This window comes from Chironomus tepperi, unplaced genomic scaffold, assembly GCF_022539635.2.
Source record: "Chironomus tepperi strain 1889 unplaced genomic scaffold, CSIRO-AGI_Ctep_v1 contig_376, whole genome shotgun sequence".
NCBI lineage: Eukaryota > Metazoa > Arthropoda > Insecta > Diptera > Chironomidae > Chironomus > Chironomus tepperi.
The window spans coordinates 955,922-977,115 of NW_027226498.1; the positions used below are offsets into that span (position 1 = coordinate 955,922).

A 21,194-nucleotide genomic window follows, 5' to 3' on the forward strand; every position below is an offset into this window, starting at 1 on the left:
GACTGTATTACTTAAACTTGTTTTGTACAATAACACTTTTCACGTCATAGCTTTTTGAACTTTTCAGGATTGCCAGATTAAGAAAGAACGAGAAGCTTCTTTCTGTAGCTGTTTAAGTCATGAAATTAAGATTTCACATATTCCCAAAAAATTTCAACACCATCAAATCATACGATAATTAATCTTGTTTTGTTTCTCTTTTCTCTCATAATTATTACTAAAACCGGCTTAGATTTTTATCGACCTTGATCTCTAATTAATATTTAATACACTTTACCGACATAGGTAGTGCTTTAATTGATTTTTTTATCATTCAATATTTTTTAATAGAACTGATATTAAGCTTCTAATAATTTTTTGTCCTCAATATTTGTAAGAAAATCTATAATGACTTCTTTTAATACCGATGACCGATTACAAAAAAAAAAAAGAAAATATGACATCACACCAATCAGTTATATTCAAATATTTATGTGCGATTGTTACTTATTAGATATTTTATGCCTTTTACAAAGCGATGAGGAGAAGAAAGAAAGAAAAAATGTGCGGGAAATTCCAAAAAAACAAAAATTTTCTTGCCATGCAAGCACGTTGGATTTTCCTTTCACTTATGTTTTGGATAGCAACACGTTGTTGTTTTCTTAAATTTCAGTACCAAAATTCACAGATTTCTTCTCACACAAACGGATATAAATTAGTCATTAATAAATGCTGTTCTACTTACTTTTAAAGAAACTGATTCAACTGGCACTGGCGGTGTATTTGGTTGAATATCGGACGATGGACTTAAAAGCATGCTCATACGCGGTAACAGGTCTTCATCTGCTATGTCAACCATCATTTTGATAAAAAAAAATATCTATGATTGTTTAACTACCGTATCCTTAAGTTTATGTATGTCTGGAAAAAAAAATAAGTATAATTATTCTCTGAGTATTCCCACAAACTCAACTCATAATCATTAGAATTTTTAAATGTATTGGTGAAATAAAAAATTAATGTTTAATTTGATTTCATTCTAATGAACGTAATGAACAACGTTTACTTCAAGCTTTTAAACAACACTTTCTAATTGTCTATGACTTTAGCATAAATAGAAATTTAAATTCTTCACCTTTACACGGAAATTTAAAATTTTTACTTTAACCACGCAACTGTAATCTTCGTTCTTCTAAAAAAATAAATAAATAAACATATTAAGTCAGTCTAATGACGTCAGGCTTTTGTATAGCCCGATTGAAATGTACGTACATTTTTTTCGTTTTTTCCTTTGATTATCAGGCAATGCTGAATGTTAGTTATCATGGAATAGTTTGACACTGGTGTCATTCAATAGTAATGAATGTACGACTTTGATAATATAATGTTCACGACTGAATGAAATTTTATTTTTTTGGTGAAATAACATCACTTAAGAATAAATACATACTTTTGGCATTTTCAACACTTGTATTCGTTGGATTTTACGTTCTCCGCATTCATTATTATTTTATTTTTTTAAAAAAACACCTGAAACAAGTTTTGATTCTATTTTTTAATCAGATGGGTTTGGGTTGCCTGAAAGATTTCATACATTTTACGAATTTAGAATTTTATTAAAAATATAAAAGATACATTTACATCTATTTGGATGATTCTCTTGTATAGTTTAATAAAAATAAAAGTTTAAATTGATCAAATTTTGAGTTAAGTAATTAAATCCTTTAATTTTTTTTTCTTGTTATATACTCTTATAATCATTCTATGGCATCTTTATATATGCATTGTTTTTTTTTTTGTATAACTAATTGGAAGAAGAATTCAGAAATACTGCAAACTAAAGCTATTTCTCTCTTGATGAATAATTCATTTGAATATTGTTGAATAACTCCTTTCTCTTTTGTTTAAATTCTTAATTGAAAAAGCTAAAAGGATGGCATAATTTATTTACAATAAGTTAAAGATTTTAAAGTGATTATCCTCAACAATTGCAGATTATTAAAATAATTAAACTAAAAGTAAACTATATATAGTTTAAATCACACTTACCATAGGAGGTAATTACAGATATATACAAATTTTTCTTCTATTAAATTGAAAATGAGACAAAACATATACAGAAAGTTCATGACAAACAATTAAATTAAAGGTTGCATCAAAAATACTGATATCTATGCATTTATGTATACTAACATACTTCAAAAAACATTCTTGAAAATTTATCCTAAATATTCTTCTTCTTCTTCATTTCAATTAAATTAAATCTCCTTGTTTTAATTTTTCAAAAAGCACACAAAACTAGAAGAATTCATTGATCAAGGCCGAAGTTTTTCCAGCAATCGTATTAAATTAAGGATAATTCATTAATTTACTAATCTTCAGTTACATAAAACTTTTTCTTAACCCATGAATATATGGTGTTATGTGATTTACTAATCCATTCAACATTTGATGCTACTGTGCGAAGAATCATGCGAAGATGATCTATTCCAGGTCCATCGCCGAAACGGTCGACTAATGATTTCAACTAAAAAAATTAAGATATTTAATTAAATTCCTAGTTCCAAATTATCATAGCTTATCTTACTTCATCATAATCAAATTTGTTTGCACCATATTTTGTGATGGCTGTGATGACTTTAGCAAAATTAATGCTTCCTCTGCCAAAGCGCTTCTGTAAATCATACCATTTTGCTTGTAAGAAACGACATGCCATTGCTCCACCTGTTGGTGTTGAAGAAATAGCTTCCAATGTTGGGGTAATTTCATTTGTCTGTAAAGTCATCACATATGTAAGTAATCGATTTTGTAGCCATGCATCTTTTGTTAGCCCCAAAGCTTTCAATAATTCTATTCTCTCATCCAAATTATTTCGATCATTTCGGAGTTGTATATATCTTTCATAGCAGTATTGCCAGTACTCCAAATCACCTGATAAAATAGCACCGACATATGTTACCTATAAAAATAAATGTATTGTTATCAGTGAGTTAATGTCTATAATAATTATCTTAATTGTTCGCATACTTCTCTCAAATTTGGTGGTATTATGGTAGCGTTGATGAGATGTGAATGAAGAATAGTTTTTGCTTCTTTTATTGATTCAGGTTGTTCCCATAAGACAGACGCTAATAAAATTTGAGGCCGCATTAAACGAGTCTCGTCTGAGCCTGTATCATTCCATCCTACTTCAGTAACGGCTTTCGATAAGAGAGTTTTCATATATTCAGTAAGGAGAAGTGAGCATTCTGTGTACTTGAGTATCTTTCTCCACTTTTCAAAATGTTTTATTGCCACAATCATTGGACCCCAGTTACGTTCTTTGGGCAAATATGAAGTTATTTCCAATGTTACACTACAATCTAATAAGTTACTATGACATAAAGCAAATGAATCTGATATAAGTCCCATCCGGTCTTTTGTTGAAAATATTGTATGATTTTCACTCAATTGCTTAACAATATTCTCATAGTTTTCTTTATCGTAAAGGACACGATAGTATCCATTTTGTTCATAATTCAGTAATATCCATTTTACATTTTCTTTTAATTGGAATTTTTCTGAAAAACAAAAGAAAATTGATAATAAAATTAAATTAATTTAATTAAGTTCACACTACCTTCTGTTGAGTCAATCCAAACTGTATCTTTAATGTCCTTATTACTTGTGGCATATTTTATTGGGAAAATCCATTTCATTGAGCGTTTCTTACTTTCTTTAGATGACATTGTTGTAGTTGTAGTTGAAAGAGTCGTTGTTTCTGTCAAATTATCACTTTGATTAAATGGATCCTCATATACGGCAGTCAATTCTGACATTTTAAATGGCTTTTGATCAACAATCACTGTCATATTGTTTCTGTTACATGTGATGAGTGGAAAACCAGACTGAGATGTCCACAAATGCATAAGTTCACGAATATTTTTTGAGCCATTTGCCTTCTTCGAACAAATTTGCCATAAATCATTAGGTTCTGCTGTCATGTATTTAAATGTCGTTATGAATGCCCCAATACAATTTCGGAAACTCTCGTCACCCATTGTTGAATGCAATACCTCAAGAATTGAAGCAGCTTTATCTATGTAAAAATCATTATTCTCCCCCATAGCATCTGTTCCATTTTCAATACTTTCCCATCCTTGTAATACATCAATATCTAATGCTCTAAGTTTTGTTTCTACCATATACTTTTCTTCAACTGGCCATTGTGATTTTAAAGGGGAAAATATGAGTCGACTCAAATATCGAATTATTCCGTCCCAAAGCCAATTTTGTTTCCATGTTTTTGGTGAAATCATGCCTCCAAAATACTGCTGTAAAATGGCTTCCGATATTTCAATTGCCGATCTCTGATATTCATAAGATGTGACAGTTGCTGCATCTCTTAAGAAAGATGTTTTACATGATATAAGACCAAGTGATGAATGCAAATTCTCCTCAATGGAAGGAAGTGCAACAAAATCTAGTTTTGTAAATGGATATGGTACATTTAACCAGTTTTGTAAATGCTCTAATATATCTCTTGATGTATGTAGAATAAATTTTGTTTTAGATAAAATATTTTCAGGTGCATAAAATGTATAAGACGGAGCCGTTCGAATAATGCCATCTTCATCGGAAATTGTAGAATGATTGTCACTTTCCTTTGTCAAGCTCTCACTTTTTTGTGTTACTGGTGCGAACGTGTGAGTTTCTTCATGATTTAGCTTTGCCATTTTAATAGATAAGCCTGTCTTTAAAATGGATGTCATATTTCGACGAAGAATCTTATCATTTGTTATGAGATTTTCTGATACTTTTGATGTAGATGTTAACGACTGTATAGGTATTGCTGTTGAGGTTGACGTAATGTGATATGTTGAAGAGCTTTCAAGATATTCCCGTTTAAAAACACTTATCATCCATGATATTGCATCCGGTGAAAGAGGAGGTGTTTCAACAAAATCATCTCTCAACTGTACAAAAGGAATGAATTATGTTTTTTATGCTGCATAAAAATTTCTAATTTAATAAAACTTACTAATGCTCGTCCCAAGAAAAATCCAGCTTCATCTGTTGCATGAACAATGGAATTTGACAATGCAATATGGAATCGATCACGGAATAGTGAAATTTTGAAATTAGCACGCAAATGAGGTTCGTCGAAGCACCTATAATGGGCAAATTTAAATTAATGACTAATACATTTATATTGATTTATAGATAGAAAAGTACTTACGGGAAGGCTTTTCGGGCTTTTCCAGGGCCGAATATTGTTGCAGCCAATAATTTGTTACTTCCTTCAGAGTCATATTCATCCACATAAAAGCCTTCCGGATCTGTATTTAATTTTGAATACCAACGCAAATTAAGGGAGTAGTTTGATTTCTTTCGGAGCTTATCACGAAATTCTATGTAAATTTGTTGTCTTGCAGGATATTCCAACATTCGATTAATTTTTAATGAAAAACCTTTTGGCCCAATTAATGCCTGTGAGAAAAATAAACAGTAATTACATCCTACACATGTCTTATGATAAATATTTAATGCCTATCACATACCTTTTCAGTAATGTTGAGATTTTGTGCATGTAATACGATGAAACTCATTTCCTTTTCAACATAGAACTCAATGGATATTTGGCCTAAAATAAAACGTAATTGCGTTTGTTAATAGGATAATGTGACTTTAAATAGGAGGATTTATTTACCTTTGATCTCGAATGTAGTTAAATTTGGATGGATGAGGATAGTATATCGATTTGGTTTGATGTTGCTTGGAAGAAATGGTAAAAGCCATGGAAAAAGTTGTCCATTTGTTGCGTATGGTTCAAATTTCTCTGAACTATTGTAGCCATCAGTATGATAGCCTTTCGGCATTTTTCCAGCACATGGACAATCTTGTGGAGCATATGCAATTAGCAAAGCAATTGCTAATAATGCTCCAAGGACGGTGGCAGTTACACATAAAGCTCTTTTTTGAGAACACACAACATTTCTTTCTCTTACTGTTCTTCCATTAGTATTTTCTGTTCCTATGATCGAGAATATAAAATAATTGAATTAGCATGAAATTTATAGAATTTATGGGAAAAAATCAAAAACAAAAAGAACAAAAGAGAAACAGAGGAAGAGAAAAAATCTTGACCCAATTCATCGATGATACCTGTTAAGAAGGCAACATCATCAAGTTCTTGATCGGTCATTCTTATTCGTTCACGTCTCCAAATGCCACTTTTTCCTGATCCCACAACAGAAAGTTTAACGGGGATATCACCCCTTTCGCGAATATTTTCAGCCAGTATGAACCAATATTAGAAGAAAATGTCTTCCTCACTTTTCCAAGTATGTATCAAATTTCAACCAATTTAAAATATTTTTTAAACAAGGTTGTACAATCGTTAATTCTCCTATTATATCAGGAATTTTTACTATTCATTAACTTCATTACTAAATTATTTACTAAAGAACTTGCTATTTAACTTGTTTTTGACCAAAAAAATATTTCTTCACATTATTCCTTGATTAGATTGAAACATTATTTTATGTTCCTGCGCAATAATACTTCCTTTTTCACAAATTCAGGAAGTATTAATCAAAAATTCTTTTTATGTCCAGTGCTTTAATGAATTAGTAACAAATTAACATTTGTTATTGAATAATTAATTCAAAGTCCTTAATTTATGTTGTTCTTAGCATTGAAAACATATCAAAATTTATGAAAAGCGACTTCCTCTAACCACGAGTTTAGACTGTCATATTATGTACCCTTCCAAGATGTATACTATTATCTGCGCATGTCTGCAATGCACATTATACATAATGGTTTTTTTTATATTTTATCATAATCTAAATAATTATAAGGACTATAGTTTTATGTGCTATATTAGCGGTGAAATTATGGAAACTGGAATCATTTTCAAGGACAATTTAAACTTACCGAACTTATTATTTAGTCCATTTGAGTTAGATGAGAATCCTTGTAGAGGTTGTAACTCATTGTCACCGATTTCATCACCAATTTTATTCTTATTCTTAATGTCTCTTCTATTCATTTCAAATATTACTTATTAAGTAGACGGATTTTTACTTAAACAGGTATACAAAAATTGTGAAAATTAATTTAAGTAATGTTGAGAAATGTGGAAATAAAATATATGTATATATGTTTATGCGAAATGCTTCATTATAACTGAATGAACGATGCTGTTGATAAAAGAAATATCCCTCTCACAAAACGGATCACGCACTAGTGAGTTTGCGTAAGAACTAAAAAAGATTTTACATGCAGTCAAAATAATAATGTGTACATCAAAAAAAAGAAAATATTAGGGGATGAAAAATTGATCCGTGTGTATATTGTAAAGAAGAAAATTTATTACTGTTTAATTTACAATTATTTTTCTCTAGCTTTTATTTTCCTTCCTTTACGTTTGATTTTTTATTTTTTTTTATCGTTTACAAAACATCAACATTTATTTTGTGGAAACTCTTGTTCTCTTATCCCATGAAAAGTTTATACCATAATTCTTAACGCGCTCCTTCTTCTTTCGTTCTTCTGAAGTGACCATCCATTTCCAGCCATTCTTTTCACAATGATTAATAGCTTCTTCTTTTGTATTAAATTCTACGACACCGCTCATATTTGATAAGGGATCAGCTGTTGATGTCCATCCCATCAAAGGATTTTCCCAACGTTCGCGATTGTCAAATTCAATACGCCAAGTGTTCAAATTATTAGTTCCACTTTGCATTGCATTCTTTGGAGGAATAAATATTCTGACTCTTCGATCTTTAACATGCTCCTCAGGAACTCCGTTAATTGAAGCTAATGTTTTCTAAAAATGATAAATATGTTATTGCTTGCAAAGTTAATTATAATAAATAAACTCACTTCTTTTGGAAGATTTACTAAATGTGTCAACTTTTCACGTTCTTTAACTTCTTTTTCGGAAAGGATAACAGAGTTGTCAACAATTGGCGCTTCCTTGTGCTTCAATGCATCACTAGAATACGAAGCTACTGAGTTTTGGTACCTTAAACAAAAAATTAGTTATCTAATAGAATTTTCCAAAAAAAAATATGCCTGATTTTTGCTTCAGAGCTTTAACTTACCATTTGAGTGACACAACAGATTTTGGGAGACGACGAAGCATGACTGCCATCATACTTACTACTGAAATTGTTTATTGTATTTGAGATAAAAGGATTTTTAATTTATTTTTTTATTATTTTTTGCGATTGAAAAACATACCCTTTCAATGTGTTAGAGAAAATAAAAAAATAAATTTGAATTTTAGAACACACTCAATAACGGTTTTTAATTAAAATATAAATTTTATTAATCATTTCTTTTTAATCACCATTTCTTTGTTATATTAAGTAAGTAAATAGGTATGTTTAAATTTTCCAATGGTTAATAATACATCAAAAATACAGAATATTTTCCACGGGAAATTTCTTTGTAAATCATACGTTGTGAATAATTATGTAGCGTTTTTGTTACGGGAAGTTATATGTTCCTTTAATAAAATCTTGAAATGATATCATTCGATAAATATTGTCAGTTCAATGGTTTAATTCATTATCTTTTCAAATAAATTGCATTTAAAGAATTCTCTTCCAACAATCAGTCTTAAATATTTTATGCTTTGAACATATCAATTGATACAATCACTAAACTTAGGCATGTCCACAAAAGTAACATAATAAGCCAGAAGTTGCTTTGGAATCTAGAACGATATTCATTTATAATACCACATCCTAAAATATTGTTTGCTGCTTTTCGTCCATAATACACTAATGTTATCGGAATCAAATATTGAATAAATGTACCAGCATAACATCCAGTAAATGACACTAAGCTTCTAACATCTTCTGTATTAAACGTTATTATAAATGGTGGAGTAACGGCCATAATTGGAAATAGCATACGACGAACGAAGAAGTTTTGTGAATTAAATTGACTCTTTTCAATGAATAATGTTTGCAAATTGTTTCTTAATGTACAAGCAACAATAGGAAAAGTAGTTGTGAGCGTGAAAACGGGGAATAGTGCAAGAAGGTATTCCAAGAGCTTAAAGTATATCGAACCATCAGCATTTGAAGGAATGAAATTTAAGGTATACAAATCCTCGACATTAGCAAAAGCAAATATACCAGTCATGGCTATTATGACATATAAGGATGTGATCAAAATGTAATCTATAAAAACAATTCTTGATATCTTGTCTTTCTCTTTAATTGGAACCAAAAGTGAAGGAAGACTATGTTGTGACATGAATGCATAAATTAAAGATCCAACAAGAAATGGAACACTTCCAAAATCATATTTCTTAGGACTTGGAATAGGTTCATTGTCATCGGGAAATAAAATTCGGAATGTAGCTATTGCAATCATAATCGTAAAAGCTACCAATCGAAATGAAAGAGTAAAGAATTGAAGATGCTTTGTTTTTGAGACATTAAAAAATACCCATGGGGTCATTGTCGTAGCAAAACTCAGTAAACACCATCTATATGCTTGAAATCGAGTAATTTTTCCGTTGAGGAAACATGGAAGAATATGTGGGTCTGTCGTATTAGTCATGTTGGGATGCTTATCACATATAACATCTCGGATCGTTGTACTAACTGCAGCAGAATAAATTGATAAATCACCGGTTAAATATACGACTATGCATATATAAAATATCATTGAGGTTGTTGAAGACAGTAGTAGTTTTGACATCTCGCCAAATTCAAGTTTTTCATTCAATGTATAAAAATCATTACTTTGTATCGTTAGAGGCGTACTTTCCATAGCATCAATATCTTCATTTGATACATCATCGTCATCATCATCGGCGTCATTTCCTTCGTTTACTGGATATACAGAAGATTGAATGGACTAAAAAAATATGACTCATTATTATATCTGTAAACGGCTTTCTTTTCATAAAAATATACCCCTTCATGACGTTTCAGTAGCTGGATTTTCTTCCATTTTTGTATTGCGTTACTTATACTTAATGTCTCAATAACAAAAGTTACTGTAAGATATGATGTAAAGGCCAGGAAGAGGACAAGTATTAAAGAGAGCACATATCCTGTTTTCGAGAAAGCACTTGGTAATAGTAAAGAACCTGTCCCTACTATCAAATTAAAGATGAAAATAAAGCCAACCTGAAAGAAACAAAAATAAATCATAAAATAAAAATATTAGGGATTATCAAAACCAGTATTCTAGAAAATAAGAACTTGATTATGCTGGCATATCAAATTTTGAAAGAATGAGTAATACCGAATTATGCAAATATATAATCTATACTAATATTTGCTTCAAAAACTTATTGAAATAGAACAGCATTGAATTTTTTTACGAGTCTAGCAACTTGGCATTACGAAAGATGCAGTCCTTAATTTTTTTAGAGTAAATATTTTTACCCATAAACAAAGAAAAAGTCGGAATATATATTTTCGTTAATGAATCAATTAAATTTACATACCCATGTTGGATAACGATCCATTTTGAACTAATCTAGTTACTGTGCATAACAAAGAATGAATTATAAAATATTTTAGGCTTTATTTAAATGAAAAAGTGTTGATACTGGTTTATACAAAAAGAGACAATATTGGGCAATTCCTCAAAACGTTTCTCGGCTGATATATAGCATGCAATTCTTGAACTAGTCAAATTCAATTTTTTTAGCTTTTTTATTTATTTCCGTTATATTTTAAATACACGTGCTAGTTTACTAATTAAAATCATAATTTTTAAAAATAAAAATTCCGTTAAAATTTAGTATCATGTGATCATGTAAACCAATTTCACTCCAAACAAAACTAACACTGTCAAAAACCTTCATTGTTTTCTGTGTAAATTACATTTAATAGTGTTAGTAATTTTTGAAAAGCTACCAATAAATTTTTTCGTACCACATATGCAGTGTTGTGGTGTGCTGTTGTGTTATTGCCCATCGATTTTTGTTCTAAAATATAAATTCGAATATCCGACAAAAAAGTATACGACTGTATTAGTAATTTGTTTTGGTACAAAAAAAATCTAAATAAAATTGATATCAAATTATTTATAATTTAATCTTCTGGTTAAAATGATTCCTCCACTTGTAACCGGAATATCACCAAAAGAAGGACCTGGTAAGAAATGAAATCAAAAACTTCTTGACTTGTAAATCAGTTTTTATCCAAAAAAAAAACATAATTTTTCTTATTTATCTAATATCTATAAAAAAAGTTAATTATCTATTTTTTAGCCGGAACAAAAATTACAATAAGAGGTGAAAACTTGGGATTACGTGCAAATGATTTGATTTCTGTGCAAATTTGTGGAGGAGAATGTTCTTTTGAATGGCAGTCGAAAAATAAAATTATTGCAAGAACTGGAATAAATGGAGTTAAAGGTATAGACTAATATATTCAATTGGATTATTCGTCTATCATGTAAATCTTCTTAATATTACTTTAAAGGCAAAGGCGATGTAATAGTGACAACAAACAGTGGAGGTAAATAATTCATAATAAATATAACTAGCAGAACATTGACGGACTTAATTTATAAACAGGTGTTGGAAATTGTACAGTTCAGTTCCGAACGTATGTTGAATCAATTGGACCACTTAAAGAGTCTGCTGTGTGGGTTGAAGAAACTCCAATACAATCACTCACATGGGGTCAACGAAGGATGGTCACGTCTAGCTATCATACTCAGGAGGATCCTTTGAGTTTATCAATTGAAGGAAATGACAAAAAGTTTCCTGAAGATTTACGTGAAATATTTCCTGAAAACAGTGGAGATTTATCCAGAGAAAACTTTTCTCCTTATTGGTTTCTATTAGAAAATCATCATGCAACATCTTTTGATGACTTAAAAGCTGGATATTCTTATCTAAAGCGAAAAGTTGAAGGACAGAAAGAAGGTCAGTTGAGTTTTCTTAAAACTCATGTCGGTGCTGTGATTGATCAATTAGATACGATGATGAAATTAAAAGATAAAATTGATAATAATGGAGAAGTGGAAATTGCTCAAAGAATCCATAATCTTCAAGGAACCATTTCACAATCAATTGATTCTTCTCATGCTTTGTTCGATGACGTTTTAATGCGAAGGGAAAAAGCTGATAAATCACGTGCAGCACTTTCAGTCCTTAATCGCTATAAATTTTTGTTTTGTTTGCCTATGAGCATTCAAAATAATGCAAACAATAATGAATTTGACATAATTGTAAATGATTATGCGAGGGTCAAGAATTTATATTCTGGTAAAATGGACATTCCATTGATTAGAAGAGTATTAAATGAAATTGATGAGATAATTTTGGAAGTAAGAAAAAACTTGCACAATAAGATAAAGGAAATGCCACAAGCAGTTGAACAACAAAAGAAGTTTGTTAAATGTCTAATAAATTTAGAAATTCAACAAATTGGAACGAAGCAATACGAACGATTGAAGATTAATGATCCAGCATGGGATTCATTGTTTTGTCGTGCAAGATATATAGAGGAAACATTTAAAAAGACATATGAAGAATTTCAAGAGAGGGAAGTGCAATCAAAAGAAAATAATTCGTCTAAGCGTGATCAAAATTCACTTCCAATAAGAGTTCAATTTTGTGAAGAAATAAATGAAATATCCAGTGGACAATTTCCAGATTTATGGCGATTGGGACAGTCATATTTCACTGGAGAGCTTCGTGGAATTAATGAGCCAAAACCTGGAAACTTTAAGCAAATTATACTTAATGTAATTGAGAAATTTTGTTGCTATATTCGATCTGCAATTCTTCCTCAATATTATCAAAAATTTTCATCAGTTCCACCTTGGCCTTCTGCATCATCGCAACAAGCTTTAATAAGCACTTGGCTGCCAACATGCTTACGCTACCTAAGAATAACATATTCTTCATTAATTCGTTTAGATTTACCTAACGAAGTGCTTGATGTTGTTTTAAAGCTGATAGATGAATTGAGATTATACTGCTTGCTTACAATACTTAAAAAATCAATTGATAAAGTTAAAAGACTTGACGAGAAGGAGATATGGGATATGAAAGTTGAGGAATTTGCCGGAGCAACATCTCTGCCTGAAAAGTTAGAAGAGATTCTTGCAGAATCGCTTGACGAAGGACAACAAATGTGCTTGCAACTAGAAGTTCGCGAAAATCCACTTTTCGATGGCATTCATAATTTAGAAGGATATCATGAAGTATCGAAAATTATTGAAACTGCTTTAGGCTGCTTCAGTACAGTTATAGAGGAATTGGCAACGCAAAGATCTGACGATGAAATTCATCCTTTGCCAAGACACAACATTTCCGGTTTTCAAGTAAATACTTCCTTAAATGACTCAAAGTCTTCAGCAGTGTCTACAATTACTATTACTTGGGAACATCGATTACTCTGCTGCTTGGCTAATGCGGCGTATTGCAATAAAATGTTTATAAATAACTTAGGAAATTTATTTACGAAGTATGGATATCCAATACCTAAATTGGCTCTAGAAAATGGACGGTCAAACATGAACATGGTATTTGCTAATCTACTTGAAATTTATGTTGAGTTAAAGAATGACACAATTGTATCTCATATTGAGCCAAGCATGTTTTCGTCTGATAATTTTTCATGGGATTCAATTGAGAAATGTGAAAAACTAAGTTTTTGGGCAAATGAATGCCTTGATAATATTGTTGGAGTTTATTTAGAGATATTTTCTGTTTCACCATTCCTGTTACGTCCTATTTTAGAGCAAATAATCCAAACAATTGCGGAAGAGCTTTCAAGACTAATGAATAGTGTTGAGCAATTTAATAATTATGGACGAATGCAAGCTATACTTGATATCAAAATGATACGAGACTCATTAAAACTATACAACAATGAACGTGCAAAACAATCATTTAATGAAGCTATGGACGCAATACCCAAATTAAGCAATGAGGAAAATAGGTTTGATACTTTTTCATTTAATTTTTTATCATAATTAATCACATTATTTTCTATTGTTTGCAGGATTGTTGATGAGCTACTGAAGAGCATTAAAAATCAAAGGAGAATTCAATTGGTGTGTTTGAATATAGTAAATCCTTCATAAGAAGTTATTCTTATGTATGTATCATTTATTGTAACCATAATATATTTAACATTTAATATCAACATCGCTTAAAAATATATAATATATAAAGCATATTTACGTACATATCAACAGTATTATCAATCTTTAGTTCTTTAATATATTCTATTTCTCATAGATACACAAAATTTTGAGCAACCAATTATGCATAATATGCAATAAATTAGAGTTTAAGAGCAATTGAATTCAAATAAGGCAATCACACAGTATTTTCATTAGTATTATTAAAGCTTGTAGCTAAATCCAATTTGAGATCAAGTAATTCTGCAATGCGAAGCATAGAGAGCTTACAGCCTTCATGGGCTTCTGTGGATAGCTGTTAAATGCACGATATAATCAATTGATTATAGATTAAATTAATAAGTTTACTTACTCTTGAAAAATTGAGGAAACCGTGAGGTAATTTGTCCAATACATCTAAAGTAAAATTGACATTTAGAGATTTAAGGCGTTTGGCAAACATGACGGAATCATCTAAACATGAATCTAATGTTAATGAGAGTATTTTAATTGGTGGAAATTCTTTGAGTATTTCATCATCAGCATAGAATGGTGAAAGGAACGGATCCTTTGGTACGGTAAATGAAAAGTCTTCGACGGGACTGCTGGATGTTTTTAATTTTCTATTATCGTCTTCAAACGAGTTGATTATTGAATGATTATTTCTTGTAAATCCTCCAAATGTAGAAGAAAAGCATCTCCGAAAAGAAGATGCAGCAAATTGAAATCTTCTTTGGATGTTTCTTACACATAACGTTTCCTTTGATACATCAATGATTATATTTTCTTCACTTTTTGTTCTTGACACTTTACGAGCATGTGAGTAATTTCTTAGTGTGTCTTCAATTGTATAATTTTTTCCTATAAGTTTATCAACATATTGTGTTTCAGACGTGGAAGGTATCATAGTATTTATTGTATTGCTGGATATCATCCTTTCTTCTTCATCAAATGGATCTTTTTCGAGTGAAATAGTAGAACGAATACTATCAACAGGACTATCATATTCGAGAGTATCTTTGTATTTCTCAGTAACAGTTGGAAGTGATTGTAACGTATCATCACTAGCTGTGCTGATTTGAGAAATATGAGCTTTTATGTCTGAATCCGTTTGGTGACATTCAAAACACGAAATTTCTTCAAATGAATCGGTTTTATTCGATGATCCACTTACCTCGTCATTTTCAATGTCTGAAATCAATAAATCTATTCCATTTTCATTGAAAGGATGTTCTTTGTTATTGTTATTATCACTTTTTGTTCCATTTATGTCACATTTTTCTGTTTCATTATTTTGCAATGTGTAGGCTTTTAAGCATCTAATCATGAATCCAAATGGAATGAGTGGATCTTGTAGGCACAACAGTCTTGATGGACTAGGATGGAATGAAACTAAGATTGGACAGTAAGCTATGAAAATTCCATCCGGTTTTCTAATATCCATTGAAATGCTTTTAACTAATGTTGATAAACATAAATTAGCTCCTGCAGAGTCACCACATAAAACTATTCTTTCACATGTTGATCCTAATAATTCACAATTCTGAAGAGCCCAACAGTAAGCATAAAAAATTTCATTAGCCGCACGCGGGAATGGAAATTCTGGAGCAAGTGAATAATCAATGGATATAATTGGAATGTTTAAATGTGCAGCCCACTCAAGTAAATACACTAAATGAGATTTTGACGATTGAGCCACGAATCCTCCACCATGGCAATGAAATAAAATCTCTTTGGATTTGGGCAACACACTTGAAGATTCCTTATCTTTATCACCAAACATTCCAACACGCTTGAACGAACTTATAAGTCTTGCCTGAATTACTCCTGGAGATTCTATCTCAATAAATCCATCACTATTCATTTTTGGTATCCTCAATGTGCTAGAATTGATTTTTATAAGTCGGTTAACTTTCACACTGTAATTCACAAATGGTATGGAATGAATGATTTCCGATTCAGCTAGACACCAAAAATTCTATGAAAAAAGCAAACATATAATTTAGTTTATCTATAGATGGATAGACTCCAAAAAAAAACTTGTTACTAAATAAAAATATATGCACCTTGCAAAAATCAACTGATGCATTTTGAGATAAATCAACTAATCGACTAGCGAGCATCTCAGGATCAAAGTAATATCTACCACTATTGTAAATTGAGTTAGATGTTTTCACAAACTTGCCATCATCGCTATAGTATGACTCTGAGTAACTTGCCATAACTATGGAAATAAATTTCAGAACATTCCGAATGGAATCATGAAATTGAAATCCAAAGCATCTTCCATAGAATGCTGTCTGATTAATTTCGGAAGCTTGATTGAAAACATCGGTTATTGTAAATTCTTTTGTTGGAAATAGATTCCCTTCTTCACTTGATAAATGTAAAGTTATCAGCTGTTTGAATGAAGCTTTCAAAGCTCTCAATAGTTGATGGCATGCCTCAATTTCTCTGGGAAACAAAGAGAAGAAAGAAAATTTTAAGTTATTATTTTGATAAGGTATGGGTTTGCTAGACTTTAGTCTATTGATTTTATCGTTTGATTGACGACACAATAAGTTACTATTTTTAGATAAACTGTGGAAATGTGACTTAAAACGTGCATGATGTCCAGAGCATGTGCAATATTGAAAATAATACTTTTGACTCATGAGATATTAATTATATGAGCAATTTTCCAAAACAATTTCAAGGAATTCAGTTACTAAAATCAGCATAATATATGCAGATTGCTGAATTATGAAGTAACCATAACGAATAATGTTGAGGACTATATTTACATAAAAAATAAGATTGATGTCACTTACTTGATGTAATGATTTCTTCTAAAAAATAGTTTTGATCGATTCTCTGTGTAATACTTGAGTATCTTGAAGACATGATTGATTGCTGAGTCAAATATCTTTAAGAAGCTTCTATATCCATTAGCTTGAATGTTTTCGTCAACATCATATTTTTTACAAAATGACTCAATTTCATCATATAAAATACGAGCTTCATTCAATTGATTAGTTATTCCTAACAAGGCGTCATGAAGCTTCAAGGAGCTGGATTCATCACATTTTAAGAAATCGATGTTGTTATCAATTATAGATTTCAGAGATTCCCACGTAAAAAACTTTTCAGTGCACTCTTCTTTATTCATCATAAAATTATTGTGTTGTAACTATTATTAATAACTCCAACATATGCTAAGTTTAATATGTTGTCCAACTTTTCCTTAAATTCTATAGGTATGTAGATATATAGTAAATAAATGAGATTTTTTTTTGCCAAAATATTAATGTAAAGAAATTATGTAGCTATCTCTTTTTATATTAAACACTATTGTAACTGAATGCGTATCCTTTCGAAGCTAATTGCCATTTGAATTAATTAAAGGTATCACAGATTATTTTATGTATTACATTTTATGAGGAAACAAAAAAACGTATTGTTTATTGTTTATTCAGCCGCATTCACTTTTGATAGGGGAATCGACTTCTATAACCAAATAATATTATAAAGATTTACATTAATTCACTCACTTTGTCTTCTGTGTTATCAGATATATTCTTTTGGCTGATCTGAATTTTTAATTAAGTTTTGGAACAATTTTTTAATTCTATTAATTCTATTCATCCTAATTTCTGATGGCAAGAAAGATCCAGTTCATGACAGGTGACTGTCGCTTTGTGCTTTTATTAGCCATTCTCACTTGTAACTTGAACATTCAAAATATCAATTTTACTTTCACAAATGAGGCATTTTTCTATAAAATCATGAGAAATAAAACTATACATTTGTACTTAGAAGTGATAATTAGGATAGTTTTAGTTGTTACATTCTTTAAATTGGAAACTGTAGAACCTTTTCAGAGAAAAATTCTTGCAAATGATCTATGGAATTATCGGTAATTCTAATTTTCAACATTACTTGTCGTGTCACATCTCTAAGATTTAATTTTGTTTTTAAACTGATTTTTAGTTACCCGAATCGAGACTCATATGTTCCCATTACTATTTTATGGCCAATAGTTGTTTTGGTATGAATTAATTTAGAGTGTTAATTTTTGGAGTGTATTCTACTGGAATATTTATTTTTTTATAGATCCCTTTATCAATATTCATCCTAAATCTCTTAATAACCAGGCATGGGAAGGATTTTAAATCAGCTGTATTGGGATATTCACTTAGTTTTGGACTTAATGGAGTTATAGTTGATACTTTAAAATTACTAGTTGGAAGACCAAGGTATATCCAATTTCCACATATAAAAATCATAACTAAGAGTATAAGTTTTAATCCTTAAACAGACCGGATTTTTTTGCACGATGCTGGCCAGATGGTGTGATGAATTCCGAGCAAATATGCAGTGGAGAATATTGGTCAGTCATTGATGGACGAAAAAGCTTTCCTTCTGGCCACAGTTCATTCTCGTTTGCAACACTAGGATTTTTGAGCTTTTATCTTATGGGAAAATTAAAAATATTTTCCGAAGAAGGAAGAGGAAGGAGCTATCGACTCATATGTTGTTTTCTACCATTAAAAGTAGCTTTATTAATAGGTATCATTTACAGAATTTATAGTTTATTACTTAAACACATCCTCTGTATTTTTTCTAGCAATCTCAAGAACTATGGACTATCATCATTGGAAGGAGGATGTTATAGTTGGAAGTTTGATTGGTATACTCCTTGCATATCTTTGTTATAGACAATATTTTCCATCATTTTCTTCAAAAAAGTCAAATTTATGCTATGAAATGCATGAACGAACACCCATCACTGATGAATTACTAGAAAAAGATATTAAATGGATTTAAGTTTTTACTGATCTGATTTCATTAACTTAATTGTATATGTGTGGAAATTTGCTTACTTATCATACATTCCAGTGTCATATTACAAGAGATAAATAAATGGATTGTCCTAAATTAAATGAAATTTTGTCGTTATGTGTAAAAGAATGATATTAAATTAAATGTAATAAAGCATATTTACATGTCCACTAACTTTAGATTATTTTTTTAAAGCCATATTGCGTATTTTTCTGATTCATTGTTCATGTTCGTGACTATGTTTATTAGTCTAGAGATCAAAAGATAAATTAGTCTGTGGATCAGGAAGCGACCAATCAAAAATAATTTTTTACTTCTTAAAAATTGGAGAAATGTTGCAAGAAAGTTTGTCTACGTCATTTGCTTCCTTTTTGAACATATGTGTCAGGAAATTGCTAATACTTTAATGAATGCTAATTCTACAATTGAGTTATCTTGGAAATATTCATCAACTGATGCTTATTTCAATAAATGTCCATCGAAAATTATGATTCGACTTACTCAATAAAAATTTTGTTAGACCTTTAGCAGTAATAATTTTATGCATGACAGCATACATCACAAATTGTATGGGTCCTTTATGAAAATCATCTTTAATTGTAATCATTGATATGAAACATTCATATACAAATTTATTTGTTAAAGTTTTGTCTTCTTGTTCTGGAATGTCTCACTAATGACTGCCTTCTATCTTTTCTGATAATGATTTAATTATTAAAAATTTCACTTCTCGTTCTTTTTTGTAGAATCCTTTAAACTGAGTATTTTATAAACTTCGTTAAAGTTAACGAAAGTAATTCAAAATATTAATGACCGTTACAATTCTCTTGGAATATTACATTGTATTAGATACATGTTCATCCATAAAAAATGATTTATTCGAATGTGTTCTTTTTGTCCAAAATTTGTCATAGTCAGTCATAAATTATAATAGCATTTTAATGTCTGCTTTTATCTTAATTCATCAAAATTTTAAAAACGTTTCATTAGTATCTGTTTGGACATGTATGCAAACATAAAATGCGCTCTATTGGCTAAATCTTTATTTTCATCACTCATATATCAGTCATATTCAGCCATTCAACTGTAGTAGACATTCTACTTTTGAAATTTAAACGAATTAGTCTGTGCTTATCGCTTGTCAAGAGAACTTCAAAAATAAATATACATAAAGAGAATAAAAGAAATTCTAAAATTACAAACAATGAAGTTATTTGCGTTTTTCTTCGTTATCAGCACTGTCTTATCGATTGCTTATAGTGCTCAATACACTAATTGTGGTAAATCAATCATTTGTTTATTTACTTTTTTGTAAGAGATAAAAATTAGAAACTAAACTTAACAATTTTAAATAGGTTCGGAATCTGGAACATTTACAAAAATTTCTGTATCAGACTGTGGCGAAAAAGAGGCACGTTGTATATTAAAAAGAGGCACAAACGCAACTGTTACGATTGAGTTCACCTCAAGTAAATTTAATTAAATTAAATTGGCATTAATTAATTGACTAATCAAATCTTATGAATCATATCTAGATAATGACATTGAAAATGAAGTCTCAGCAGTTTGTCATGGAAAAGTTGGAGGTATATTTACAAATTTGAAAATATCCCAAAATATGTGAAGCTAATTCGTTATTTTTTTCAGGTATGTTTGTCCCATTCAAACTTCCGAATCAAAATGCCTGCGTAGATTCTGGATTAGAGTGCCCACTAGAAAAAGGAAAAGTCTATAGATATGAAGCATCATTTCCGGTATTGAAAATCTATCCAAAACTAGATGTTGAAGTCAAATATGAACTCAAAAATAGCAAAAAAGTTGATATCATTTGTGTATTAATTCCAGTCAAAATTGTTTAAAAATCATGATTAACCATTTGATGTAAGATAAAAATGTGTGATATACGATTCATAATAGCTGAGCAGAATAAAGAGCCGTCAATTAATCTCCAGATAATTACTGTCAAATAGAGTGTAATTATTTTTTTTTTTTCAAACAATTTAACAAAAAGTTTCATTTATTTATGCCACAGTATGAACATGTCATTTGAGTTCCTTTATGTGTTATGGCTACAATATTCTTTATGCTTATATAAACAAATTTTTGTACAGAACGTGAACCAATTGACTTTGTGATTTTAAGCAAAATTTTTGGAATCTCGGAAATCAAATTATAAATTAAGGCTTCGGTTGGAATGTAATTTGAAATAATAACTCAGGTAATTCTATGCCAGACGGCTTTAAAATAATAACAATGATGGTTATTGTTTGAAGTTAAAATAGGCA

At 30.2% G+C, this 21,194-nt stretch overlaps 7 protein-coding genes and 1 long non-coding RNA gene across 9 annotated transcripts; 3 read left to right on the forward strand and 5 right to left on the reverse strand.

Moving 5' to 3' along the window:
* Positions 1 to 1,050: 1,050 nt before the first annotated feature.
* Positions 1,051 to 7,209, reverse strand: LOC139096068 (endoplasmic reticulum aminopeptidase 2). Of its 2 annotated transcripts, none has more exons than XM_070647690.1 (10): positions 6,898 to 7,209; positions 5,669 to 5,992; positions 5,520 to 5,602; positions 5,198 to 5,448; positions 5,000 to 5,129; positions 3,599 to 4,934; positions 3,007 to 3,539; positions 2,567 to 2,938; positions 1,252 to 2,506; positions 1,051 to 1,171 (listed from the first exon to the last, which is right to left on the reverse strand). In XM_070647690.1, exons 1-9 carry the CDS (start codon positions 7,010 to 7,012, stop codon positions 2,351 to 2,353), a joined length of 3,300 nt encoding a protein of 1,099 aa, XP_070503791.1. In that variant the 5' UTR covers positions 7,013 to 7,209; the 3' UTR covers positions 1,051 to 1,171; positions 1,252 to 2,350. The 2 variants fall into 2 exon arrangements, with proteins under 2 accessions (XP_070503791.1, XP_070503792.1); XM_070647691.1 differs by lacking the exon at positions 6,898 to 7,209 and adding an exon at positions 6,124 to 6,721.
* Positions 7,210 to 7,312: 103 nt separating this feature from the next.
* Positions 7,313 to 8,229, reverse strand: ND-18 (NADH:ubiquinone oxidoreductase subunit 18). The gene is made up of 3 exons (XM_070647692.1): positions 8,073 to 8,229; positions 7,852 to 7,993; positions 7,313 to 7,795 (listed from the first exon to the last, which is right to left on the reverse strand). Exons 1-3 carry the CDS (start codon positions 8,123 to 8,125, stop codon positions 7,433 to 7,435), a joined length of 558 nt encoding a protein of 185 aa, XP_070503793.1. The 5' UTR covers positions 8,126 to 8,229; the 3' UTR covers positions 7,313 to 7,432.
* Positions 8,230 to 8,268: 39 nt separating this feature from the next.
* Positions 8,269 to 10,586, reverse strand: LOC139095839 (transmembrane protein 104 homolog). The gene is made up of 3 exons (XM_070647357.1): positions 10,445 to 10,586; positions 9,906 to 10,121; positions 8,269 to 9,846 (listed from the first exon to the last, which is right to left on the reverse strand). Exons 1-3 carry the CDS (start codon positions 10,463 to 10,465, stop codon positions 8,602 to 8,604), a joined length of 1,482 nt encoding a protein of 493 aa, XP_070503458.1. The 5' UTR covers positions 10,466 to 10,586; the 3' UTR covers positions 8,269 to 8,601.
* Positions 10,587 to 10,967: 381 nt separating this feature from the next.
* On the forward strand, positions 10,968 to 14,154 carry Sec5 (secretory 5). Its single transcript, XM_070647529.1, has 5 exons — positions 10,968 to 11,099; positions 11,216 to 11,362; positions 11,430 to 11,465; positions 11,525 to 13,904; positions 13,968 to 14,154. Exons 1-5 carry the CDS (start codon positions 11,054 to 11,056, stop codon positions 14,047 to 14,049), a joined length of 2,691 nt encoding a protein of 896 aa, XP_070503630.1. The 5' UTR covers positions 10,968 to 11,053; the 3' UTR covers positions 14,050 to 14,154.
* On the reverse strand, positions 13,885 to 17,534 carry Hsl (hormone-sensitive lipase). The gene is made up of 4 exons (XM_070647530.1): positions 16,899 to 17,534; positions 16,155 to 16,542; positions 14,462 to 16,066; positions 13,885 to 14,404 (listed from the first exon to the last, which is right to left on the reverse strand). The coding sequence occupies exons 1-4, from the start codon at positions 17,237 to 17,239 to the stop codon at positions 14,288 to 14,290; spliced, it is 2,451 nt and encodes an 816-aa protein (XP_070503631.1). The 5' UTR covers positions 17,240 to 17,534; the 3' UTR covers positions 13,885 to 14,287.
* A 179-nt stretch (positions 17,535 to 17,713) lies between these two features.
* On the forward strand, positions 17,714 to 19,015 carry LOC139096150 (phospholipid phosphatase 5). Its single transcript, XM_070647812.1, has 5 exons — positions 17,714 to 17,983; positions 18,058 to 18,115; positions 18,181 to 18,323; positions 18,386 to 18,636; positions 18,695 to 19,015. The coding sequence occupies exons 1-5, from the start codon at positions 17,724 to 17,726 to the stop codon at positions 18,892 to 18,894; spliced, it is 912 nt and encodes a 303-aa protein (XP_070503913.1). The 5' UTR covers positions 17,714 to 17,723; the 3' UTR covers positions 18,895 to 19,015.
* On the reverse strand, positions 18,600 to 19,400 carry LOC139096152 (uncharacterized). The gene is made up of 4 exons (XR_011544926.1): positions 19,224 to 19,400; positions 19,085 to 19,159; positions 18,951 to 19,000; positions 18,600 to 18,867 (listed from the first exon to the last, which is right to left on the reverse strand). It is a non-coding gene; the product is annotated as an uncharacterized lncRNA (long non-coding RNA).
* A 586-nt stretch (positions 19,401 to 19,986) lies between these two features.
* Positions 19,987 to 20,876, forward strand: LOC139096151 (NPC intracellular cholesterol transporter 2 homolog a-like). Its single transcript, XM_070647813.1, has 4 exons — positions 19,987 to 20,189; positions 20,265 to 20,378; positions 20,445 to 20,495; positions 20,557 to 20,876. The coding sequence occupies exons 1-4, from the start codon at positions 20,114 to 20,116 to the stop codon at positions 20,766 to 20,768; spliced, it is 453 nt and encodes a 150-aa protein (XP_070503914.1). The 5' UTR covers positions 19,987 to 20,113; the 3' UTR covers positions 20,769 to 20,876.
* The last annotated feature ends 318 nt before the right edge of the window (positions 20,877 to 21,194 follow it).

What these genes read in the sequence shown, in the direction of transcription:
- LOC139096068 (XM_070647690.1), bottom strand. Translation starts at nt 7,012, where the DNA reads ATGAATAGAAGAGACATTAAGAATAAGAATAAAATTGGTGATGAAATC. An exon ending in AACTACATTCGAGATCAAAG is followed by an intron (nt 5,603 to 5,668) that starts GTAAATAAATCC and finishes GTTTTATTTTAG; the next exon opens with GCCAAATATCCATTGAGTTC. An exon ending in ACAAATTTGATTATGATGAA is followed by an intron (nt 2,507 to 2,566) that starts GTAAGATAAGCT and finishes TAATTTTTTTAG; the next exon opens with TTGAAATCATTAGTCGACCG.
- ND-18 (XM_070647692.1), bottom strand. Translation starts at nt 8,125, where the DNA reads ATGATGGCAGTCATGCTTCGTCGTCTCCCAAAATCTGTTGTGTCACTC. An exon ending in TCTGTTGTGTCACTCAAATG is followed by an intron (nt 7,994 to 8,072) that starts GTAAGTTAAAGC and finishes TTTTTGTTTAAG; the next exon opens with GTACCAAAACTCAGTAGCTT. An exon ending in TAGTAAATCTTCCAAAAGAA is followed by an intron (nt 7,796 to 7,851) that starts GTGAGTTTATTT and finishes TATCATTTTTAG; the next exon opens with AAAACATTAGCTTCAATTAA.
- LOC139095839 (XM_070647357.1), bottom strand. Translation starts at nt 10,465, where the DNA reads ATGGATCGTTATCCAACATGG. An exon ending in TGGATCGTTATCCAACATGG is followed by an intron (nt 10,122 to 10,444) that starts GTATGTAAATTT and finishes TGTTTCTTTCAG; the next exon opens with GTTGGCTTTATTTTCATCTT. An exon ending in TACTGAAACGTCATGAAGGG is followed by an intron (nt 9,847 to 9,905) that starts GTATATTTTTAT and finishes ATATTTTTTTAG; the next exon opens with TCCATTCAATCTTCTGTATA.
- Sec5 (XM_070647529.1), top strand. Translation starts at nt 11,054, where the DNA reads ATGATTCCTCCACTTGTAACCGGAATATCACCAAAAGAAGGACCTG. An exon ending in AGTGACAACAAACAGTGGAG is followed by an intron (nt 11,466 to 11,524) that starts GTAAATAATTCA and finishes ATTTATAAACAG; the next exon opens with GTGTTGGAAATTGTACAGTT. An exon ending in TTAAGCAATGAGGAAAATAG is followed by an intron (nt 13,905 to 13,967) that starts GTTTGATACTTT and finishes TATTGTTTGCAG; the next exon opens with GATTGTTGATGAGCTACTGA.
- Hsl (XM_070647530.1), bottom strand. Translation starts at nt 17,239, where the DNA reads ATGATGAATAAAGAAGAGTGCACTGAAAAGTTTTTTACGTGGGAATCT. An exon ending in CATCAGTTGATTTTTGCAAG is followed by an intron (nt 16,067 to 16,154) that starts GTGCATATATTT and finishes CTTTTTTCATAG; the next exon opens with AATTTTTGGTGTCTAGCTGA. An exon ending in GTTTCCTCAATTTTTCAAGA is followed by an intron (nt 14,405 to 14,461) that starts GTAAGTAAACTT and finishes TGCATTTAACAG; the next exon opens with CTATCCACAGAAGCCCATGA.
- LOC139096150 (XM_070647812.1), top strand. Translation starts at nt 17,724, where the DNA reads ATGGCAAGAAAGATCCAGTTCATGACAGGTGACTGTCGCTTTGTGCTT. An exon ending in AATGATCTATGGAATTATCG is followed by an intron (nt 17,984 to 18,057) that starts GTAATTCTAATT and finishes ACTGATTTTTAG; the next exon opens with TTACCCGAATCGAGACTCAT. An exon ending in TATGGCCAATAGTTGTTTTG is followed by an intron (nt 18,116 to 18,180) that starts GTATGAATTAAT and finishes ATTTTTTTATAG; the next exon opens with ATCCCTTTATCAATATTCAT.
- LOC139096151 (XM_070647813.1), top strand. Translation starts at nt 20,114, where the DNA reads ATGAAGTTATTTGCGTTTTTCTTCGTTATCAGCACTGTCTTATCGATT. An exon ending in TGCTCAATACACTAATTGTG is followed by an intron (nt 20,190 to 20,264) that starts GTAAATCAATCA and finishes AATTTTAAATAG; the next exon opens with GTTCGGAATCTGGAACATTT. An exon ending in TACGATTGAGTTCACCTCAA is followed by an intron (nt 20,379 to 20,444) that starts GTAAATTTAATT and finishes AATCATATCTAG; the next exon opens with ATAATGACATTGAAAATGAA.